This window comes from Salpingoeca rosetta (assembly GCF_000188695.1).
Source record: "Salpingoeca rosetta unplaced genomic scaffold supercont1.11, whole genome shotgun sequence".
In the NCBI taxonomy this organism is placed as follows: Eukaryota; class Choanoflagellata; order Craspedida; family Salpingoecidae; genus Salpingoeca; species Salpingoeca rosetta.
The window spans coordinates 505,265-526,444 of NW_004754923.1; the positions used below are offsets into that span (position 1 = coordinate 505,265).

At 57.5% G+C, this 21,180-nt stretch overlaps 8 protein-coding genes across 8 annotated transcripts in view; 6 read left to right on the top strand and 2 right to left on the bottom strand.

Moving 5' to 3' along the window:
• Positions 1-2,247, bottom strand: part of PTSG_04804 (uncharacterized protein) — a 3,424-nt gene extending 1,177 nt beyond the window's left edge. Inside the window, exons 1-7 of the mRNA XM_004994064.1 lie at positions 2,021-2,247; positions 1,639-1,785; positions 1,209-1,329; positions 911-1,001; positions 641-747; positions 397-460; positions 151-224 (exon numbers count right to left, since the gene is read on the bottom strand). Coding sequence (XP_004994121.1) covers positions 151-224; positions 397-460; positions 641-747; positions 911-1,001; positions 1,209-1,329; positions 1,639-1,785; positions 2,021-2,216 — 800 coding nt within the window. The 5' untranslated portion in view covers positions 2,217-2,247. The remainder of the gene's footprint in view (positions 1-150; positions 225-396; positions 461-640; positions 748-910; positions 1,002-1,208; positions 1,330-1,638; positions 1,786-2,020) is intronic.
• An 8-nt stretch (positions 2,248-2,255) lies between these two features.
• On the top strand, positions 2,256-6,625 carry PTSG_04805 (uncharacterized protein). Its single transcript, XM_004994065.1, has 14 exons — positions 2,256-2,445; positions 2,578-3,069; positions 3,277-3,364; positions 3,470-3,525; positions 3,783-3,817; positions 4,018-4,093; positions 4,252-4,314; positions 4,558-4,650; positions 4,910-5,026; positions 5,220-5,351; positions 5,543-5,618; positions 5,847-5,942; positions 6,044-6,120; positions 6,372-6,625. The coding sequence occupies exons 1-14, from the start codon at positions 2,284-2,286 to the stop codon at positions 6,588-6,590; spliced, it is 1,782 nt and encodes a 593-aa protein (XP_004994122.1). The 5' UTR covers positions 2,256-2,283; the 3' UTR covers positions 6,591-6,625.
• A 1,193-nt stretch (positions 6,626-7,818) lies between these two features.
• Positions 7,819-8,828, top strand: PTSG_12215 (uncharacterized protein; the record flags this gene model as incomplete). The annotated part of the gene is made up of 2 exons (XM_004994066.1): positions 7,819-8,538; positions 8,562-8,828. The coding sequence occupies 2 exons, from the start codon at positions 7,819-7,821 to the stop codon at positions 8,826-8,828; spliced, it is 987 nt and encodes a 328-aa protein (XP_004994123.1).
• A 667-nt stretch (positions 8,829-9,495) lies between these two features.
• On the top strand, positions 9,496-10,091 carry PTSG_12216 (uncharacterized protein; the record flags this gene model as incomplete). Its single annotated transcript, XM_004994067.1, has 2 exons — positions 9,496-10,021; positions 10,048-10,091. 2 exons carry the CDS (start codon positions 9,496-9,498, stop codon positions 10,089-10,091), a joined length of 570 nt encoding a protein of 189 aa, XP_004994124.1.
• A 24-nt stretch (positions 10,092-10,115) lies between these two features.
• On the top strand, positions 10,116-14,529 carry PTSG_04807 (uncharacterized protein). The gene is made up of 2 exons (XM_004994068.1): positions 10,116-11,652; positions 11,998-14,529. Exons 1-2 carry the CDS (start codon positions 10,324-10,326, stop codon positions 14,056-14,058), a joined length of 3,390 nt encoding a protein of 1,129 aa, XP_004994125.1. The 5' UTR covers positions 10,116-10,323; the 3' UTR covers positions 14,059-14,529.
• A 98-nt stretch (positions 14,530-14,627) lies between these two features.
• On the top strand, positions 14,628-15,446 carry PTSG_04808 (uncharacterized protein; the record flags this gene model as incomplete). The annotated part of the gene is made up of 3 exons (XM_004994069.1): positions 14,628-14,829; positions 14,876-15,251; positions 15,416-15,446. The coding sequence occupies 3 exons, from the start codon at positions 14,628-14,630 to the stop codon at positions 15,444-15,446; spliced, it is 609 nt and encodes a 202-aa protein (XP_004994126.1).
• Positions 15,447-15,454: 8 nt separating this feature from the next.
• Positions 15,455-17,766, bottom strand: PTSG_04809 (uncharacterized protein). The gene has a single exon (XM_004994070.1). It carries the CDS (start codon positions 17,703-17,705, stop codon positions 15,564-15,566), a length of 2,142 nt encoding a protein of 713 aa, XP_004994127.1. The 5' UTR covers positions 17,706-17,766; the 3' UTR covers positions 15,455-15,563.
• Positions 17,767-17,839: 73 nt separating this feature from the next.
• On the top strand, positions 17,840-19,280 carry PTSG_04810 (uncharacterized protein; the record flags this gene model as incomplete). The annotated part of the gene is made up of 3 exons (XM_004994071.1): positions 17,840-18,280; positions 18,617-19,244; positions 19,273-19,280. 3 exons carry the CDS (start codon positions 17,840-17,842, stop codon positions 19,278-19,280), a joined length of 1,077 nt encoding a protein of 358 aa, XP_004994128.1.
• Positions 19,281-21,180: the final 1,900 nt, after the last annotated feature.

Here is a 21,180-nt window from a genome sequence, read left to right on the forward strand (position 1 = left end):
TGACATGTGTTTGGCAACGAAGTCGTGCTGTCCTTCGTGCGCGAGGCGCCCTGGTGGCAATGTTCTGGTACATGCGATGTGGCACTGCACATACAAACTAGCACGTACAGCAGCAAAGAGATGTGCGCACACATACGTGCATACGCGCACCTCTGCTGGAAGTTGAGGAGAAAGTGAACAGCGGCACCAGCGCCCAAACACACACCAGGGCCATGTATGTCGCGCTGGAAGGGTGATGATGATGATGATGATGATGATGATGATGATGATGGTGGTGGTGGTGGTGGTGGTGGTGGTGTTGGTGATGATGATGGCGAACGCAATCGCGGCAGGTTCTAACAGCATGTCTTCACAACAACAAAGTGCGCGAAATTCCTCATCAGCACCACAACACACCTGCAGTGGTGGGCAGAGTGTGCCTGTTGTCGGATCCATGTTCTCTGTCAGCCACACGAACCACCTGGTGGAGTGATGCGGGTAGAATGAAAGCACATGGCCGTGTCCTGGCATGAGAACCAGTGCGCCTTCAACACAGACAACGGAAGCCATTTCCACCATCACACCACGCCACGCCACTACCACTACCACACACACCACCCCGCAACATGTCACCAACACCAAGCCGCTTGCGTCCTCGCACCAGTTGAGAAAGTCGAGAACGGGCTCAGATTTCGTTCCGCTTTCAAGCGCCAGGACTGCGGGAATGGCCACCATCTTGTGAGCACACGAGTGCACGCTGTCGCACCCCTGAGCCACACGTATATATGACCCACAGTGCCGGAGGAGTGTAGCGTTAAAACGGTGGGACGAGCTTCAGCATCAGCCCAAGAATCAAGCGCCGAGACAACTCCAGGCTCAAACAGTGGTGGGCGTGGCTGCAAGGCACTAAGTTTTGTAATTGTGAACGCACTGCTGAAGGAAAGGCATGCAGGAGCGCCTCATATGTTGGCAGCCACTCCTTGGTGTTGTTGGCAAACTCGTGGTACACCTGGTTCCTGTACCTGCATCGATGGCCATCGTCCCGAGAAGAGAAGGGAGTGTGCATGTATGTGTGTACGTGTGTGCACGTGTGTGTGCATGTGTGCATGCGTGTGAGTGTGTGCATGTATGTGAGAGAGCCAAACGTTGCTTGCGCGCAACCCCCCGGTTGTACACGAGCGTGCACGGCAGCAACAACCGCAACGACAGCAACAACAACAGGCAAGCACCTGGGTGCGGCGCCGAGGAGGGCGAGGGCAGAGGCAGCGTAGCCCGTGGAGTGCCATGGCTGAAATCCCGTCGTGAACTCGCCCGGTGTCAGCTCGTAGAACCCAGTCGTGTTCTGGAAGCCTGACATAACATGACATGATGTGACGTGACGTGACATGTCATGACACACCACACGAGTGGAATGAGTGTCAGTAGATTCAAAACAACAGTGCAGTCGAGGTTCGAACGTGCACTGCACATCAAAGAGGTTGCGTGCATGAACACGCACGTTGGTCTTCTAACAAGCTGCAAACCGTGCAAACGACCGCGTTGTCACACACACACACGCACACACACACACACACGCACACGCACACACACACGCACACACACACACACACACACGCACACACACACACACACACACACACACGACGGATACTTTCAGACCTTGGATGGTGGTTGCCCAGTCTTCGATTTGTTGAGGTGTGCACTCAGAGAGCTGGCCCACAAACTGGAGTAAGTGCGCCACGTCAGCGCTGCCGTACAGCGTGGTGTGCTGGTCCTTTGTGTTGAACCCAAACTCACCGCGGCATGCTGCAACGTACAACAAAGTTAGCGATGAGCAGCACGTTTTCACATTGAAAGGGACGGAAAGAAGAAACACAGGGACAGGTACTGCTGTAAGGAAACGCAAGGGCAAACCACAAGCACACACAACAAGATCACACAACACGCAAGCACACAAACAAACACAAACACGCAAGCACATGAACGAACACAAACAAACACAAGCACTACAACCACCAAAACCACACACAAATCAACGCACCACACGGGTCGCCGGTGCAATTGTGCGACGATGTGGTGTGGGCTTTGAGCCATAGTGGCAGCGCAGTCGTTTCGAATGGCCTCACGTCCGCCACACACTCCTCATCACCACCACTCACCGGCACAACAGTGCCGCACAGGCAGGTGCCTGCCAGCACAACCACAACAACAACAAGCCGCGCCGTGGTGGTCATCATCGTCCAAGTCCTGCCGAAAGTTATTATAAGTTTTCAACAAATCATCCCAACTTCACACCCGAAGAAGATGGTGGTTGAGGAGGATGATGGTGGCCGCGGGGTGAAGGGAGCACCGAGTGCACGTGGTGCATGTCGTGCTGGGCTGACGCCAGCTGAAGAAGCCATGGTTGCGTGGCTGGACCAGCTCTCCAAGCGCGTTGAGCAGCGCCAAGAGCTTTTACAACGCCTGGTGAGCTGTTTTGCGTGGGACACTTGGTTGGTTGCACTTTTTACGGTTCCTCGAGTGAGAGTGGCTGGGTTGGGTTGGCGCCAACTGCTGCATGCGTGAATCTGACGTGTGCATGTGCGATGCTGGTGGCAGATGGCACCCAGCGACCGCTTGGATGACGAGGATAACAATGGCTCTGTAGATGCAAGTTCAGCGTTGGCCACGAGCTTGTTTTTGGAGCAGAACGACACGGGGGCCCATGCAGACGAGGAGGTGGCATCTAGCGCGCTGGCACTGCACGCTGACCAAGAGCAGTTGCCGGGCCGCCACGTCCTCAGCTTCAGGGCCGCTGCAACTGAGCTTGCAGATGTTGACGGCGAACCTGGTGAGACCGTAGGGGAGGAGGAGAACCCAAGTGCAACAGCTGCTGACGGTGTAGATACGGGGCAGAAGGTTGAGCAGCTCCTGCAGGACTTGATGTCATCTGGTGAAGAGGACAATGAAGATCTAGACGATGGCGACGAAGATAAGCAGGGAGACAGGGACGATGACGTGGATGTCGCACATGCTGAAGGCGACGAGAATGAAGCAGAGGACCAACACAATCAACTCCAGGGCTATCGCGGATCGCGCATGTTCATGAAGGCACGTTGGCGTGTGTGTGCGTGCATGTGTGTGCGTGTGTGCGTGTGTGCGTGCATGTGTGTGCGTGTGTGCGTGTGTGCGTGGGTAGGTGTGGGTCAGTATGAATGCGCAGGGTGGTGTTTGCATGCATGCACATGTGCCGCGCCCACATCACACCCACACCTCACAGCTCACACGCGTTGTCCAAACACATCTCCATTTCGTCAGGGGAAGACGGGCAACACACCGCAGAACGATTACAGCCAGCACTTTGTTGATACGAAACAGCGACCGCAGAACTTCATCCGTGATGCAGGTGTGTGTGTATGTGTGTTCGGAAAGTGTAAGCAGCATCTGGATCCGTGTGATCAGCAACATGACGACCATCCCACTCAATGCGGTGTGTCACTTGTGTTTTCAGATCCACTCACGCGCTACCGTTGCTATCCACGACTGGACACCCTCAGCCGCCTCAAGGTGCACAGTGTGTGCGCTTGTGTGCGTGTGTGTTCGTGTGTGTGTGCGTGCGCGCGTGTGTGTGTTCATGTGTGTGTGTGTGTGTGTGTGTGTGTGCGTGTGTGTTCGTGTGTGTGCGTGCGCGCGTGTGTGTGTTCATGTGTGTGTGTGTGTGTGTTGCTTTGCACGTGTGCACTGGAACGCGGTTCACCAACACGCGTGTTCACTATCACTGCAATCGTCTCCATCACCACTCGCCTGCTTGCTGCTGTCCCAAGGATGATCTGCTTCGCGCCCGCAGCACACCGCCAATGTGAGACATATGCATGCACCAACATGCGTGCATGCAAATATGTGCATGTATGTGTGCATGTGTTGAGCGCCTCTTTGTTCGCCGATGATGTGGTTCCTCTCCACGTCTGCCTCTGCAACAGACCTACTCACCACCATCACCACCACGACCATCACCATCACGCCGCCATCACCACCACTGCCGCCATCCTGCGTGGCCAGGAGCATCCGTGCTGATCCGCTGTGTCTTGATGCGTCTTCTCTCGGCACGTCGTTTGGCGTCATCTACATCGACGCGGTGGGATGGTGTCAATCGTGTGGTGTGGTGCGGTGTGGTGCGGTGTGGGTTTGATTTTGTGAGCTCTTCTTACCGTACAACCCCCTCCCCCCCCCCCTTTGTGCGCATGACATGTGTTTATGTGTGCGTGTGAATGCGTGTCCATGCTTGCATCACAGCCACTACCGGAGTATGCGCGAAGGGCGCCCGGCCTCAAACTGGACACCGTGTCCTGGGAGGAGGTATTGGTGCCGCTGCTGATGCCGCTTTGCAATGTGCTGAACTGCGAATCTGCTGCTGCCGACGACACTGCAGCAATGGCCTTGGCCTCACAACCATACCCTGCTGTTCCAAACATGCATACACACTCACTCGCGCTCACACACACACACACGCACTCTCTCTCTATCACACACCCCCTCTCTCTGCTGCAACACATAATCATCTCATTCTCTCTTGCCCCGCCACACCTGCCGGGTACACAGCTTGGACGGTTGGATGTGCGCGGGCTGGCGGGGGAGATTGCGTTTGTGTTCATGTGGGTTGGCTGCTCGGAGGGACTCGAGAAAGGCGCGCAGGTGAGCCCGCACACGCCTGATGCCGCCCTGTCAATACGCACGGCGGCACTGTGCACACCCTCTGTATGTGTGTGTGTGTGCATGGGTGTGTGTGTATGTGTGTGTGATCAACGTACGCAGTTTCGTTTGGCAGCGTGCCTTCATTATGCTTCATTTTCTAGAGCTTCTCCGCTCACAATGATACCGTCACCACCACCACCACCACCACCACCACCACCACCACCACCACCATAATCATCACCGCTGGCGACGCGTGCAGCTGCTGCGGCGATGGGGGTTTCGTCGGTGTGAGGACATATGTTGGGTGAAGACGAACAAACAGCAGCCGAGGCGGCGTGGGATTATGGAGCCGCACAGCCTTCTCCAACACACAAAGGTACAGTCTTGCTGTGTTCGCGCGTGTGTGTGCATGTGTGTGTACATGTGTGTATGCGATTGCTTTGGGAGGGGGCAGTTGCTGTGTGTGGTGTTTCCGTTGCTCAAGTTGACTGTCGTCACACTCACACACACACGGAAAACACGCATACATAATACACACACGCATAATACACACACACTGTGTGTCAAAGGAGCACTGCCTGCTTGGCATCCGCGGAGCTCCAAACCGGAAGACAGAGCCGCACATCCTGCACTCCAACATGGACGTGGATGTCATTGTGTCTGAGGATCCGCCCATCGAATCAACAGAGAAGCCGTCGGAGGTGTGTGCGCATGTACGCGTGTGTGAGAATGTGAAGTATGTGTGCACATGCATATGCACGTAACATGCGTGGACTAGCGTGTGCATGTTTGTACGTAGTTATGTGCAGGGGGGCTTGCACACGGTCACTAGCCAACTGCCCCTCCGTTGCCCCCGATACCACGCCAATCTTCTCTTTCTCCCACTGCACAGATCTTTGCTGTGATGGAGCGCATGTGTCAATCGAGGAAGCGGCTTCATCTCTTTGCATCGGGCACCGTCCGACCAGGTGATCCACGCTGTTTTGAGGCCGGTGGCGTTTGCGCGCGCGCGCGTGTGTGCGTGCGTGTGTGTGCATCTGTGTGTGTTCATGTGCATGTGTGTGCATCTGTGTGTACATCTATTTGTGTGTGCGTGTGTATGTGTGTGTGTGTGTGTGCGCCAGCGTTGCCACCAACGCCTTTCCCATCTCGCGCTCCCCCCCCCCAACAACTCATGCCCCACCTCCAACCACCAGGGTGGGTCGGTGTTGGCAAGGACCTGCCCCAGACCGATTATGATGCAGAGGCATACCTGAAGTACATGGAAGGCACAATTCAGCCGACAATTCAAGGTGCTTGCATTGCGTGTGTGTGTGCGTGCGTGCGTTTGAGGCTCCTGTGTTCTTTGCTCACGCGATGTTCTTCACACACGCACACACACACACATCTTCAGATCGGCCCGTTGCAGATAGCGGGCAGTCAAACGAATATGTGGGCACGTGGGAGAAGATTGAATGCCTGCGCCCAAAGGTACTGCAACCGCCTTGACGCTGCCGTTCAGCCCTGGATTGTCTGTTGTGCGCGCATCAAGTTGACACACACACACACACACACACACACACACACACACACACACACACACACACACACACACACACACACACACACACACACACACACAAACACACAAACACGCTCTGTCACCGTTCCACGCTTCAACCTCCCCCCCCCTCATTGTTCCTCACCATCACACCTCTTCCAAACTACACGCCACATTGCAGTCGCCCCCTCGCCACATGTCCAAGAAAAACAAACGGGGCAGGGGCTTCAGCAGCAGCAGCAGCAGCACTCGTGGTCGTGGTCGTGGCCGTGGCCGTGGCCGTGGTCGAGGCATGAGTCGTGGTGGTCGTGGTGGTCGCGGTATGGGACCTGGAAGGCGTGGAGGCTTGCACGGCTCGCCGCATACTTTCACTCCACCAAAGTCGCAGTGGGAAGTTTGACCGGCAGGATCATCATAAACGCGCATCAAACCGACCACCATTGTGATGATTTATTTTCTGTCTGTTGCTGTTGCTGTTGCTTGCTGCAGTTGTTGTCAACGACACGAGCAAGCAAGCAAGCGGCCTGCTTGTACAAACGCGCGCGGGCGCGCACGCACACAGAGAGATAGAGCACACACACACACACACACAGCAGAGCACACACACACACACACACACACTAACTCACACACCACCACCAAAACGCCTCACAAGCAAGAAGCCACAACAACAACACGGATCCCAACCCTTCGGTGCACCGAATTGGTGGCGAAGTCGTCCGCCTCGACCAACGGCGGTCGTTTCAAACCACACAACACCCGTCGCGAGTCAGGTACGCAAAGTTGGTTGCGTCACCGCCAACCACAACAACAACCACACCAACCCAAACATGCCGCATTCCTTCTGTTGAATGACGTGACGATGGCTGGGCTGGCCACCGGCTGTGTGTTGTTGAGTGCGTGTCAAGTGTGGTGAAGTGAGGGCCTGACACGCATTACATGAGCACACGTCCACTCACATTCACTCACTTTCTTGACGCACACACACACACGCCACCAATCAACCAACCAACCAACCAACCGACTGATACCGCCACCTTACCGACCATCCACCTGGTCGATCGGTGTTGTTGCTTGTTGTTGGTGCTGTTGGTGAGGGTAGCTACAGCAAGAGGACAATGCTGTCACGCAAGGGGGGAAGGCCCGCCACGGTGCCAACGGCGCTTCTCGCCAACACCAAGGCTGCCAACCCTCCCTCCCTCACCCGACACCCAATGCAACACGCCGGTAAGCAAGCCACACACAATCACCACACAGACACACACCCCACACACGCACCACAACAACAACCACACCAGGGCGCTGCACACAGCTCCTCAAGCACCCAACAGCACACTGGTTGGGAAGCCTCCACTACAGCATCGACGAAGCAATGCGAGGAAGGAATGCCCGCTGAGGACGAGGAGGGGGAACAGCAAGAGGAGGTAAAGGGGATGGAAGAGAAGTCACACAACACAACACAACGGTCCCAGCTCCAACCACAAGAGCAGCAGCAACAGCAGCAACAGCAGCAGATAAAACTGCAGCACATGACAAGGTCGAAGCAAGCCATTACAATCAGCGACAAGTCCAGCAACACCAACGCTAGCACCGAGGCGACAGCACCACAGGTCCCTGTGCCAAACACAATGTACCAAATGGAACAACAGCAGAGCCAAGCCGTCGGCGTCAACGAGCAAGCCGCAAGCACGCGGCTTGTCCGTGATGACACCGCCAGCAACACCCAGGCCAACGATGATGATAACAGCACTCAGAGTGAAGATGACGATGGCCCCGCCACACCGGCGACACCCACAAGCCCATCCTCCATCGGCAGCGAGCCGGACACCGAGAGCGAACAGTCAATCGAAGAACCGCAGCCACCAAGCGGCCCGCATGCCCATCATCATCAGCAGCAACAAGAATGGCAACAACAACATCAACAACAGCCGCAGCCGCAGCAGCAGCCACATCATCAGCGCGGCCGCCGCCCATCCGAGAAGCGACGCGCCCCGCCAACAGCGGAGGAGCACTTGAGCCAGAGCCCGGCCATCCACGGCGTGCCGACGCTGGCCAAGATGTTCTTTGGCGATGACGCGCCAACATGGTCGCGGCGGCGCGCTGTCGACCGCCTCTCGTCCCATCTCGTCCAGGCCATCATCGAAGAGGAGGAGGAAGAAGAGGGAGAGGAAAGCGCCACTGAACAACAACAACAACAACAACAACAACAACAACAACAAGAGGACCGCATCCCTGAACACGAAGAAGAGCAAGACAGAGACGTCGCCCGACAAGAACAGCACCAACAACCACCAGCGCAAGAGCATCAGGGTCAACAGCAACAGCCGGCAGAAGCAGAGCAAAGGCAGGTGGATGTAAGTGCTGGTCGCAGACACAACTGCGCAGATCCGTCACAGCTACCGCCACCATCGACATCAGCAACACCAGCAACAGGCACATCAGCACGGTCGCGCCCGCGTCGCTTCACAGCGCCAGGACCAGGCTGCACCAGCTCCCCCTTCCAACGACGCCTCCACAAGAAGCCGCGCCGCGCATCCCCACTTGCGCAGGAGATGGCTGCTTGCATGCATGCATCCACAGCGGAAACCACCACCCCATCAACGACAGCAACAGCCACCACACAGAATACGGCCGCTGACACGAGTGATGACGATGCTGCTGCCACGAATGCTCAAGCTGATGCTATCCGCGTGGTTGCAAGCAACAGCCGTCCACGCATGCTTCCGACTCCCCCACCGCCTGATGGTCACTCGCACATGCGTAATCTCCACGTCCACGCCAGGCCCGCGCACGACTTGACCCAAAACACCACGGATGCTGGTTCTAGCGACTACGACAGCAGCAAGCACCTGGAGCAACAACGAAACCAGGGCGACGACAAGATGCAACTACAACAGTGTGACCACACTCTTGATGGTTGTGATGCCGTTGATCGTGATGACGCTGATGATCGTGATGATGATGATGATGATGATGATGGTGATGGTGATGGTAATGGTGATGATGACACTACGGCAGCTAGTGACGATGATGACGATAATGGCAATGAGAGTACTGACGATACCAGCGGCAGCATTAGCAATAACGCCAGCACCGATGCAGCAGACTCACCAACTTTTCACCACAGTCGCACCGCACACAACAGCACGCACAACAGCACGCACAACAACACGTACAACAACAACACACACAACACACCCACCACATCACCATCACTCCGTCGTCGTTCTTCTGCGTGTGTTTGCATGTGTTCCATGTCATGCGCGTGTGCGGGCAGAAGGAGACAATCCTCCGTTGCTTCAATCATGCAAACCATGAGTCGTCATCTGTCTGTGCTTGACAAGGCATTAGCCTGCGAAATCTATGGCGTGAGTGTGCTGTGTGGCAGGTGCAGTACCTGTATCATCCGCGCCATGCTCAACACGTGCGACACGTGGTTTGCGGGCCACATGTCCCCTGCGGAGCAGTGCAAGTTCCTGATTCGCCTTCTCAAGCGCGCCGCGCCATCCTTCCTCGAGTACGCCAGCGTCCTCATCTCGCCGCTCACCAACCGGGACGTCCTGTACACCGTTGGCAATCGCACCTCCGCCACCAACGATGCCCGCCAAGCCATGGCCATGGGGTACATGCGACGCCACAGCTCAGCCATGCGCCCGCTCTCCAGCCACAGCACGCACTCTCGCCGACGAAACACAGCCAGCGAGTGGTCGTCCATCTTTGGGGCGGCAACAGCGACGGCACCAACGACCACCGCCACCACTTCTACAGCGGGCGGTGGCATCAGTGAGAGGAGCATGGACGGGGCTGGTGGCGGCGGCCGAACGCGTCGCCGTACGTCACACATGCACAGCCGGCAGTCCCGTTCGCGCCCGCGCAACAGCAGCTCCTTTGCCTCGCATAACAACAACAACAGCAGCAGCAGCAGCAGCAACAACAACAACAACAACAACAGCAGCAGCAACGACAGCAGCGCGCACGAGGGTGTTGGTCTTGGCCACTCACCTCACCACCACCACCACCATCACCACCGCCACTCCCATCGTTCAAGCACTGGCAGCCGGGGACGCAGAGGAACGGAGAGCAATTGGAGTGCCGACAGCAACAGCAGCACTGGTAGTGATGCATTTGGGCTGATGGCTGCTGGTGTTGGCCTGGCGCCCCTGGATATGTTTGATGAAGAGGAAGAGGATGTGCTCATGGAATCGCAAGACAGCATCAGCTTCAGCCACAGCACTGATCACAAGCACACCCAAGGCCACACGCAGCAGCGCACCGACTGCCACGACATTGCAGATCGCAACGCCGCAGATGATTGGAGCAGCAACGACAGCAGCGGCAACAGCAACAACAGCAGCAGTGGTGGATATGCCAACGAACTCGACATGATGCACGGCCCTCAACATACAATTGCCATGCAATCTCAGGCGTCGTCATCACCATCACTTCACCTCACGCGGCGCAAGCAGCCATCGCCCATGCAACGGCGCTCCCTCAGCCACAACAGCGGGATCGGGCTCTACACCAACCACACGCCCGCTTTCCACGACAAGGTGGCAACAGCGGCAGCAATTGCATCAGCCGAAACGGTGGGGGCACCGACAGCAGAGGGTGCGGTGGCCGAGCGCCCGCGCAAATTGGCGCGTGAGGTGGATGATGCCAAGCTGTGGCACGTTCATCCGTCCTCACCATTGTCGTCACTGTCATCCTCCCTCCCATTGCCATCAACCCTCAGCGCTGACACGCGCCAACACCCCCACCACCACCACCACCAACAACAGCAGCCGCGCCATGTTCACATCGCGCAGCAGCCCACTACGGACTCGATCAGCTCGCGTTCGTCGTTTCAACGTCACCTGCCCACGCGCAGGCCCGCCACCGTTGCTGGGGATCGCGTGACGCAATCAGCAGCCTGCAGCCAACCATCCACGGGGAGTCGAGACCGTCTGCTCGCAGCAGCGCGTGGCGGTGATGGCGGGGAAGGCGAGGGTGAAGCGAGTGAGGCAAAGGTGCTGCTGGAGTGGTTTGAGACGGCAAGCGATTGGCACAGGCTGATCGTTCTTCGCCATCTGCTCGGGTTCTCTGATGTGCGCACCATCAAACCCGTCCTCGACTACATCTCCTCGAGCTCCGGGAAACACACGCGCTCAAGCACTGCCTCCACATCAGCAGTGGCAACAGCCACCGTGGGTGGTGGCCGAGGTGGTGGTGACGGCAGGGACGAGAGTGAGGCAGCCAGCAGCAGCGGCAGCAAGATCAGCGCTGCGGGAGGCATTGCCAGAAGCAAGAGCCGCACAAACGTGAGCATTGTTGGGGCGGGTGGCGAAAAGATGGACATTATCGCCAAGCTGCCGTCTCCGCTTGCAAAGTTCATTCTCAGCCAGCTCGACTTCAACACGCTGACGCGCGCGTCCCGCGTCTCCCCGACGTGGCGCGCTCTCTCCAAACAAGTCATGGCAGACCAGGTACGGGCGGGGTTTCCTCTCTCTCTCTGTGTGTGTGTGTGTGTGTGTGTGTGTGTGTGTGTGTGTGTGTGTGTGTGTGTGTGTGTGTGTGTGTGTCTGTGTGTGTCTGTGTGTGTATGTGTGTGCTTTTGTTTGCTTTTGTATGTGTGTGCACGTGTGTGTGAGTGTGTGTGTGTGTGTGTGTGTGTGTCCAATTCTCGTTGAGTACGTTGTCGCTGTGTCCACTCTTGTGGCGTGTCTGGTACTGCCTCTCACAATGCACACATTTCTCCGCACAAAAACACTAACACCCCCCCCCACACACACACACACGAACACACAAACACACACACAACACATGAGTAGGTTCACAGCCAGGATGCGCGGGATTTGTTGATGGACATGCACAAGTCGTCAGCAGGCAGCCGCCACCCGGTTGCCGTTGAGATTCCGTACGCGACAGAGGACGGTCTGAAGATGCTTCAACTCACGGAGCAGAACGTCTTCTGTGGACCTTCGAGCGTCATCATGTGCGATGGCATGGACGACACGCGCGTGGTTGGGTATGCCGGCGGTGACATTGCTGTGACGGGGTCTGCCGACAAGCTGCTTCGGTTCTACGACATCCACACCGGGTTTGTCGTGGCCAAGGTCTCTGGGCACGCGGGCAGCATTCGCAGCGTGGCTGTCAGCCCAACCTTCAACATTGTCCTCTCCGGCAGCTACGACTCCTCTGCGCGGGTGTGGGACTTGACCACGCGTAAGTGCCTGGGCATCCTACGCGGGCACAAGTCGACGGTGACGGCCGTGCACGTGGACGACGACAGCGGGACAGCGGCCACGGGCTCACGGGACCGCCGGTTTATTGTGTGGGACGCGCCGTCACGCCAGATGCTCAAGAGCATGGCCACCGCAAGCAGCGTCACCAGCGTGTACGCAGGCTGCGGGTATGCGTGCTGTGGCATGCAGGAGGGCGAGGTGTTGGTGGTGCACGTGGACACGCACCGGAAGGTGAAGAGCCTCAAGGCGCACGATGGTGTTGTGCACGCGGTTGCTGTCGACGCGTACTTCTTTGTCAGCGGCGGCGAGGACGGCATTGCGCACCTGTGGAGCCTGCAGCCCTGCACATCGGAGCCCGTCACGTCCTTTCGCCACGTGTCGGCAGTCACCTCCGCGCACATGATGCAGTGCCGCACCATCACGGGGTGCGACGATGGCAAGATTCGCATCTGGAACAACCTTGACGGCTCGTGCATCAAGATCTTCCGGGGCAACTCCGCCAGCAGGCCCGTTCGCCACCTGTGCCTGCACGGTGGGACAACCATGGTGGTGAACACAACCACCACCATGCACTTTCAGCTGTTTGCCTCCAGCAGCGATGAAGAGGATGAGGACGCGGATGCCGAGGGTCACGGTGAGGGTGTCGGTTTACACGGGCGGAACAGTCGGCCTTCGTCTCGTCACAGCAGCGCGCGTCGCAAGAAGAGCACGGATGTGTCATCGCGACCAGTGTCGCGCGGTGGCCGCAGCAGCCGCGGCAGCGCCAGCAGGCCAGGGACGGCGCGTGCCGAGAGCGCGCTTGTCCGCCAGCGGTCGCGGCCAACTACAGCGGCATCCCGACCAGGATCACGTGCAGCATCCCGACCAGGATCACATGCAGCTTCCCGACCAGGATCACGTGCAGCTTCGAGGCAAGGGTCACGACGGCAACGCAGTGCTCGCGAGGGGAGCAGACGAGATGGCGCAACATCGCCTGCGGATGGGGCCATCGGTGGCAGAAGCACGTCACCAAACGCGTGGGTTGAGAGGCGGCAGCGGCCGAGTCAGTCTGACATTCCACTGCCAAGCATTTTACAGGAGACGTTGCTTGCAGGCATGCGGCCAGCACACGTGCGCCCGCCCTCACGCGACCCCAGCAACAGCGCGTCGTGGCTCATGTCATCACCAATGGTGACCAACGGCGCCAACAGCAGCAGCGGCAATGGCAGCACTGGCAGGAGAAGGAGCGGTCGCGTCGTTGTTGGTGCTGACCCTGCCAGTATCGATGCCAGCTTGCACCGTGGTGCCCTGCACCGATCACCGTCGCCACAGCGACCCCCACACGCGAGGCACGGCCACAGCACCAGCCCCTCAACAGGGCGCAGCACCCCTGCGCACAGCAGAGACCACCAGCACCACGGCGGCGTTGTTGGCCACCACGTGAGGTTTGCACACCGGCCTAAGCGCTCCGTCTCCGTTGGGGACTTCCACCACGCCGACCCCGCATGCTCTGGGAGCGGTGATGGCGGCGGTGATGGGGATATGCGCCGGTCGGTGGAGCTGAGCGAATCGCTGCAACGCATGCGGTTTGGGCGGCAGTTCCCAGGGCAGTGGCGCACGTTGATGAAGGTGCCGGAGCTCGCTGCAAGCTTGCACGCAACCACATGACGCACTGCGAGGATGTGGCGTGATGATGTCGTTCGGGAATGTGATGAGATGAGATGTGTTGAGAGGGTGTAGTGATTTGGTGTGACATGTGACATGCGACGCAATGGCATGCTCACGGATGTGGTTTGAGGATGCGATGAGAAGAGCTGTGTTGGGATGCGACAGCTTGCTTGCCCTTGCACACGTGCTAAGCTGGTTGATGGTGATGTGTATGGTCGAGAGGCTGAGAGGGTGTATGTTCCGGCCTTGCTTGCTCTCTTGCTGACCTACTTGCTGACTTGCTGACTTGCTGACTTGCTGACTTGATTGCGATGTTGATTCCGCCCATCTTGTTGATTGCATGTACCTTGGGCTGCTTCTTGCTTGGTCACATCACATCACACACTTCTTCTTGCTTGTTTGTATCCCTGTCAATCAACACATGTCGTCACGTTGCTCAGCCGGTCAAACGTCACACCAGCAAAAGCCACAGCAGCAAACCAACAAACAAGCAGCACACGCCTCAACCACTCACCGACCACGTGATCGTCCACTGACCCACTGCAAGAAGAAGAACAAGTAGAAGCAGCATGGATGGCGACAGCGGTGCGTTGCTGCCGCAGCTGGAAGGGCCGGCGCGGTTTGCGGCGTTTGTGGCCATGGGCTTGCTGACAGGCGCCATCATCACGTGCATCTCCCGGCTGTTGTTTGGCCGATGCATCCTCTCCTCCAGCGGTGACGAGTGCAGCGACGACCCCATCCAGCATGGGCCCAGCGGTGACGGTAGTGATGGTGAGCGGATTCACCTTCATCGCCGGCGGCGCCGCACGACGCGCAGCGCAGCAAGCCCAGCAAGCCCAGCAAGATAGCACGCGCAGCAACCTGGCAAGCACAGCAAGCAGCCTGCCCAGTGCGATGGCATCAAAGTGTGAGCACCTTGAGGGAGGGGAGACGGGGAAGGCAGGGAAGCACATAGCAGCCACCCCAACACTGACAGCGTGCTCGCCCACTCATGACCACTACTTCCACGAGCAGTTTCAAGAGCACTCGCTCCATCGCCGTCGCTCGGTGGCAGCAGCAGCTGTCACAGCAGGAGCGATCAAGACCCGCAGTCGCACCGCAGCTGCCTCGCCTGTTGCTCTCTGGTCCAAGGCCTCTGTGCCGAGGAGAAGCACAGACGTGGTGGCAAGCCATGACAGCAATGCCACATATCTGTGTGTGCGTGTGTGTGCGTCCTGTGCTATGATTACGCATCTCAGCAAGCGGGGATGTGCCGGGTACCACAGCTCCACAACTCCCCACTGTGTTGCATGCGTGTGCTTATTCCACTCCCATGCAACACTTCCGCGCATCTGCGCCCTCTCTGCTTTATCCACAGCATCCCTCTGTTTCGTTCCACTCGCCATTAAACGTTACCCCCTGACCGTCATGTCGTTCATGTACATCGACCCTACACGCGAGCATAGACACACAGAAACAAGTCGACAGGCAGACACACACACACACACACACACACACACACACATTCAGGTTGCTTCGTGCTTCGCATCTGCCTTCTTGCCCTTCTTGCTCATGCTGCTGTTCTTATCCTTCTTCTTCTTCTTGCTCTTACTCTTCTTCTTCTTCTGCTTGGTCGTCATCATCGTCTCTACCGCCACCGCCGCCGTTGTCGCCGCCGCTGCCGCTGCCTTGCTGTTGCCACCCCCAACAATCTTATCTCCGTCTGTCTTCTTGTCTTCAGCCCCTTGCTTGTCCTTTGTGTGCATCTTCTTCTTCTTCTTCTTCTGCTGCTGCTGCTTCGTCTGCTTCTGCTGCTGTTGTTGTTGTTTCTTTCTGATCCGTCTCTTGCCCTTCGCAGCCTTCCCGTTCCCCTCAGCGGCGTCACCACGACTGTCCCCACCGACACTCGCCTCCACACACACTGCTGGTGTCACCATCATCACCTTCGCCTTCTTTGTTGCCTGCTCACCACCTTCATCGGCGCCACCATCGGCACCACCATCGCCGTCACCACCACCTCGCTTCCGTGATGCCGTTTCATCTTGGGTCGTCGTCTTCTTCTTCTCCCGCATGCGCTTCTGCCACCATCGTTCCTTCTTCTTCGTCATCTTTGCCTTCTTCGTAGCGTTTGTTGCCCCATTCTCTTGTTGCTGCTGCTGCTGTTGCTGTTGAGCACTTGCATCATCGCCATCACTTCCGCTTGTGTGGCCCTTCTCAGCTGCCTTCGTTTGCTCGCCCTCATGCGGCCTCCCCTTGCCTTTGCTCTTCTTCTTGCTCTTCTTCTTGCTCTGCTTCGGCTCCCCGCCCTGAACATCTCCACCGCTCACGCCACCACCATCTCCAGCGTCATAGTCACGGTTCCCTTTCTTCCCCTCACCACCACCATTGCCACTGCCACTGACATTCGCCCCGCTTTGAGGCGCCTTCTTCGTCTTGCCTGATCGTCTGCGCGTGCTGTCCTTTGCGTCCTTGAAGTTGTCTGGCAAGTAGAACGACTTGACGGCCACGCCCACGTGCGGTCGCGACGACAGCAGGCCCTGCTGCACCTTCTCAAACACCCGCTGCTGGTGCTCGCGCAGGTTGCAGAACCAGAACGTGACAAAGGGGCTGGTCTTGAGCTGCTTCTTCCGCTGCACGTCACCGCGCATCGTGGCTGGCGCCTGGTACACGTACGCGCGCGGGGTGCCCGGGATCACGTAAAACGGCTGCGGGTGATGTTTGCGCACAAGAGCGTGCCAAGGCCCCTTCGTGTACACGTAGTTGGGCTGCACCACGAGCCACGGCTTGGGTTGGCTGTACAGGAACCGGGCCAGCTTGAGCACGTGGTTCACCGGCACGGACGAGTACGGCGGGTTGGTGACGACCACGTCAAAGTCCGGGCTGGCAGCCTTCTTCTCCGCAACACTGTAAAAGTCCTCTGGCTTGTTGTACACGGACGTGAAGCCGAGCCGCGCCAGGTGCACGCGAATGCCGCCCGCACAGTAGTATGGGTCGTAGATGCGCAGCGCCGCGCGCTCCTTGCCCAGTGCCTGGCACAGCTCCTCCAGAATCGGCTCAATGTCTCGCACGGCGTCCAGGGGCGTCTCGCAGTGGTCTGCGTCCTCGCACTGCCACTGCCGCTCCGGAACCAAGCCTGGCACAAACAACTTCCCGGCCTTCCACACACCAGCCTCCACCAGCTGACCCTCATCATCCCGCGTCCCAAAGTACGCCGTCCCTGTTCGGTCATCCACCAAAAACAGCTCCCCGCTCTCTGTGAACACCCCACGCACCTGCTCTTCTTCTTCTTCTTCTTCTTCTTCCTCCTCTTCTTCTTCTTGGCCGCTCTCGCCACTGCCGTCGTCATCGTCGTCATCTCCGCTGCTATCCATGCTGCTGCCGTTGTTGTTGTCGTTGTTGTTGTTGTTACCCTCATCAACACCATCACCATCACTATCCGTGCTGTCGCTGGTGTCTGCACCAGTGTTGCTTGTGGCTGCTGCTGCTGCTGCTGCTGCTGTTGTGGAGGCTGCATCCAAGGCTGTCGTCGTCGTCACAGGGTTCGGTTGGGGCCGTTCGAGGGCTTCCTTCATCCCAGTGTCGATGTACCCTTGCCAGCAGTCATTGCAGAACGAGCCAACCCACTCCACGTGCTCCCGCCGCCCGCACTCCCCACAAACCACACCCATTCTCGTCCGTGTGCACCACGCACGTTGTTGTCTTCTCTTCCGCGCCTTCCGCCGAAACTCGTTAGAAAATATCCACCACTCTTCCCAACTTCAGTCGCGGCTGAGCGTGATGTGAACGTCGCGGCCTGATGTGAATGGTGACAATGGCGGACGGCGGCGATGATGATGAGGGTGGTAACCTGCGCAGGCCTCCTCTGCCACACCAAGACGAGCAGCAACAGCAGCAGGCTCAGTCAGGAGAGCATGCTGGTCGCGGTTGTTGCGACGGAGAGGCTGTCATTCCAGCACTGAACAGCATCGGGGAGGAGCCCGTGTGCCTGCTGCAGCTGCAAGAGTGCCTCCGATTGTTGGCAGAGACTGAGCCACGGTGCTTGGGCCGCCAGGACCTGTTGGACACGTGCGTGCATCACTTCTTCGCTCGCATCATCTTGCCAAGCATGACACGCTTCGAGGCCGTTCTCAACACGACTCTGACGATCAACACTGACAACGCTGCTGTTCTTCGTCACTGGCAAAGTATCGTCCTCCTCTCTTCCAAGATGGCGCACCTGGCCAGAGTTGCTTCACATCACGTGGTCAGTCAATCAGTGGAGCGTAAACGCTTGGCTTCTTTGCTGTATCGTGGAGCTGTTTGGTTGTTGGATACAAGGCTACCTCTGTGTGAACGTGTGTGTGTGCGTGTGCGTGTGCGTGTGCGTGTGCGTGAATGTGTGTCTGTGTGTCTGTGTGTGTGTGTGTGCGTGCGCTTGTGTGTGTGTGTGCGTGCGTGTGCTTGTGTGTGTGTGTGTGTGCGTGTGTGTGCGTGTGCTTGTGTGTGTGCGTGCGCTTGTGAATGTTGTGTGAGATTGGTGCTGTTGTCACCTTTGCCCATCTTTGATTGTCTTTCGTGATCGCTGCACATTCTCATGCAGGTTATGCGGCTGCTGGAGCATCTTGCCACCACACAACATGACTCATCTGCACTTGGCGCTTCGAGTCCACGTGCCCAGCGAACCCGACAGCAGTCTCCACAGCCAACGTCGCAGCCAAACCCACAGCCAACGTCGCAACCACGTTCGCAATCAACATTGTGGCCAGCTCCTCATCGGTGCACGGGACGAAGACAGCAGGCCGCGCAGCATCAACAGCCTCACGTTGCCAGCATGGTTCTGGCGTGGATGTACATGGACGCTGCTGTTGCATTTGCCAAGCGCCTGGAAAACACGGGTCAACACCACGTCCTGCCAACACCAAAGCGCAGCAAAGAGCACGAGCGCTGTCCGTACAATTTACCTGCGCGCCCTCCGCCCATTCCGTACCCGACCAGCGCCCGTGACCTTCTTCTACCACGTCCACATCCCCACGACTCGCCTTCCTTCCACCACGTGCTCGGGCAGTGCATTGCACACGTGCGACCGAGCGGCTGGATTGGCACACGCGCGCTGCCACAGCTCTTTGAGTCGTACTCCTGGTCACTGGCGCGTCTCCTCAAATGGTCGCTTCGCTGCACGCCAATCCCGCCACACTACAGATCCACAGCTTCCAACACCAAACCAGGCGGTACTGCCGCTCCTGCTGATTGCAACAGCCACATAACCACGGCGATGACGAGTGTGGCCACCACACACGAGTGCACGTGTCATCCCGTGCTGACGATGATGGCAGCAGAGCAGCGCTGGCTGCATGTGCGTTCGATGGCAGTGCAGTCGTTTGTCTCGCCAAATGGCGGTGCCGCTGCGTGCAAATGGCTCAGTTGCTTCATCGCCTGTGTTTATCAATGCACGAACAGCACTATGCTGCGACAGCGGCACAGTTCACAGACACAACAACCTTGTTTCGGTGGCACTGGTGGTGGTGGTGTGTGCGCGTGCGAGCACGCTGCCCTTGCGGCTGCATGCGAGTTCCTGCTGCAGTCTATGACCGCCTTTGTCGCCCGTCCAGCACAACAACAACAACAACAACAACAGCAACAACAACAACAACAACAACAACAACAACAACAACAACAACAACAACAACGACGACGACAACAACAACAACAACAACAACAACAACAACAACAACAACAACAACAACAACAACGGTGTGAGCTGTTGTTCAAATGCTGTCCTGAGACGGAAGCACGAGAGCAGGCGGCGAAACTCAAACGAAAACTGCTGCTGTTGTGGATTACATGTGTGCGCGCTGTCATTGTGAGTGCACCATGGCAAGGCCGAGAGCAAGGCGATGAGGGCCACAACGCCACCAGACCCTCTCCCTCCACCATCGTGTCGACTATGCATGACGCAATGCCCGCCTTGCTGTCCTTGGTGGGTGCAGAGCACAGAACACGCCGGCACAACGACGAGCACAAGGATGATGATGATGATGACGATGATGATGATGGTTGTGGTGGTGACCTCCAGCAAGGCCTTGGCTGCACACATCGAGTTGAAAGCGGGAAGACACCATGCACAGCTGCAGCACACACAAAGGCACCATACTCAACGGCGCCAAATATGACAGAGGCGATGGTGCGGCTCATGTGCGATGATGATGACGACTTGGTTCGGTTCTGCTATCGAGCACTCGACGTGTACAAGCATCTGCAGCCGTCTCGTCGACAACAAACGCCGTTGGGGTCAGGGACGACACCAGGGCAAGCAGCACCATGTCTGTCATGTGCAGGAGAGAAGCAAGGCGAAGATGCGCTGCACATGCACACGCAACGGCTGCTCTATCCCCCGCGCATGTTTGCAGCGTTTCTTCGTGCTGCGGGCGTGTTTCACAGTGCTGGAGACAACGATGATGATGACAATGATGATGATGATGATGATGATGATGATGATGATGATGAGCTGGCGAGAAGGCGCGTTGTTCGCCGTAATGGGAGGCGCGGGACGCATTATACTGCTGCCACATCATGCGATGTGTCGTTGCTGATGGAGTGGCTGGCGTGTGGTGAAACGCTCTTTCGTGAGTATTTGGTGCAGTTTCTGGTTTGGCTTTGTCAGCATCTCTCTGACCGCACACGAACACATCCACAAGCACATGGACGAGAGGCAGCAGCGGCAACTGCAACATCAACAACAGTGACAGCCACAGTCACAGAATCAACCTCAACCTCACGCAGTCACTTGCTGGACGTGTACACGGATGATGATGATGATGATGATGATGATGATGATGATGATGATGATGATGATGATGATGATGATGATGATGATGATGATGATGATGATGATGATGATGATGACGATGATAATGACAATGGAAGGGACGGTGACAACGATGGCAACGCGGTTGCTTCCGGCAGTCGACCGCCACCTGCTTCAACTTTTCACCAGCAGCACCACGCGCCGCAGCACCACACGCAGCAGAACACACCATCAACGCCCCACTGTGACACTCAGCTGCACCATACTGTCTCACTCATCCGCCCAGCCCTAGTCTCGCTCCTGTCAGCCATCATCACCTCAGAGATGCAGCAGCTTGGTGTCCTTCCATTCAACTCCGC

What these genes read in the sequence shown, in the direction of transcription:
- PTSG_04807 (XM_004994068.1), top strand. Translation starts at nt 10,324, where the DNA reads ATGGCTGCTGGTGTTGGCCTGGCGCCCCTGGATATGTTTGATGAAGAG. An exon ending in AACAAGTCATGGCAGACCAG is followed by an intron (nt 11,653 to 11,997) that starts GTACGGGCGGGG and finishes ACACATGAGTAG; the next exon opens with GTTCACAGCCAGGATGCGCG.
- PTSG_04805 (XM_004994065.1), top strand. Translation starts at nt 2,284, where the DNA reads ATGGTGGTTGAGGAGGATGATGGTGGCCGCGGGGTGAAGGGAGCACCG. An exon ending in GAACTTCATCCGTGATGCAG is followed by an intron (nt 3,365 to 3,469) that starts GTGTGTGTGTAT and finishes TTGTGTTTTCAG; the next exon opens with ATCCACTCACGCGCTACCGT. An exon ending in GCCTTCTCCAACACACAAAG is followed by an intron (nt 5,027 to 5,219) that starts GTACAGTCTTGC and finishes TGTGTGTCAAAG; the next exon opens with GAGCACTGCCTGCTTGGCAT.
- PTSG_04809 (XM_004994070.1), bottom strand. Translation starts at nt 17,705, where the DNA reads ATGGGTGTGGTTTGTGGGGAGTGCGGGCGGCGGGAGCACGTGGAGTGG.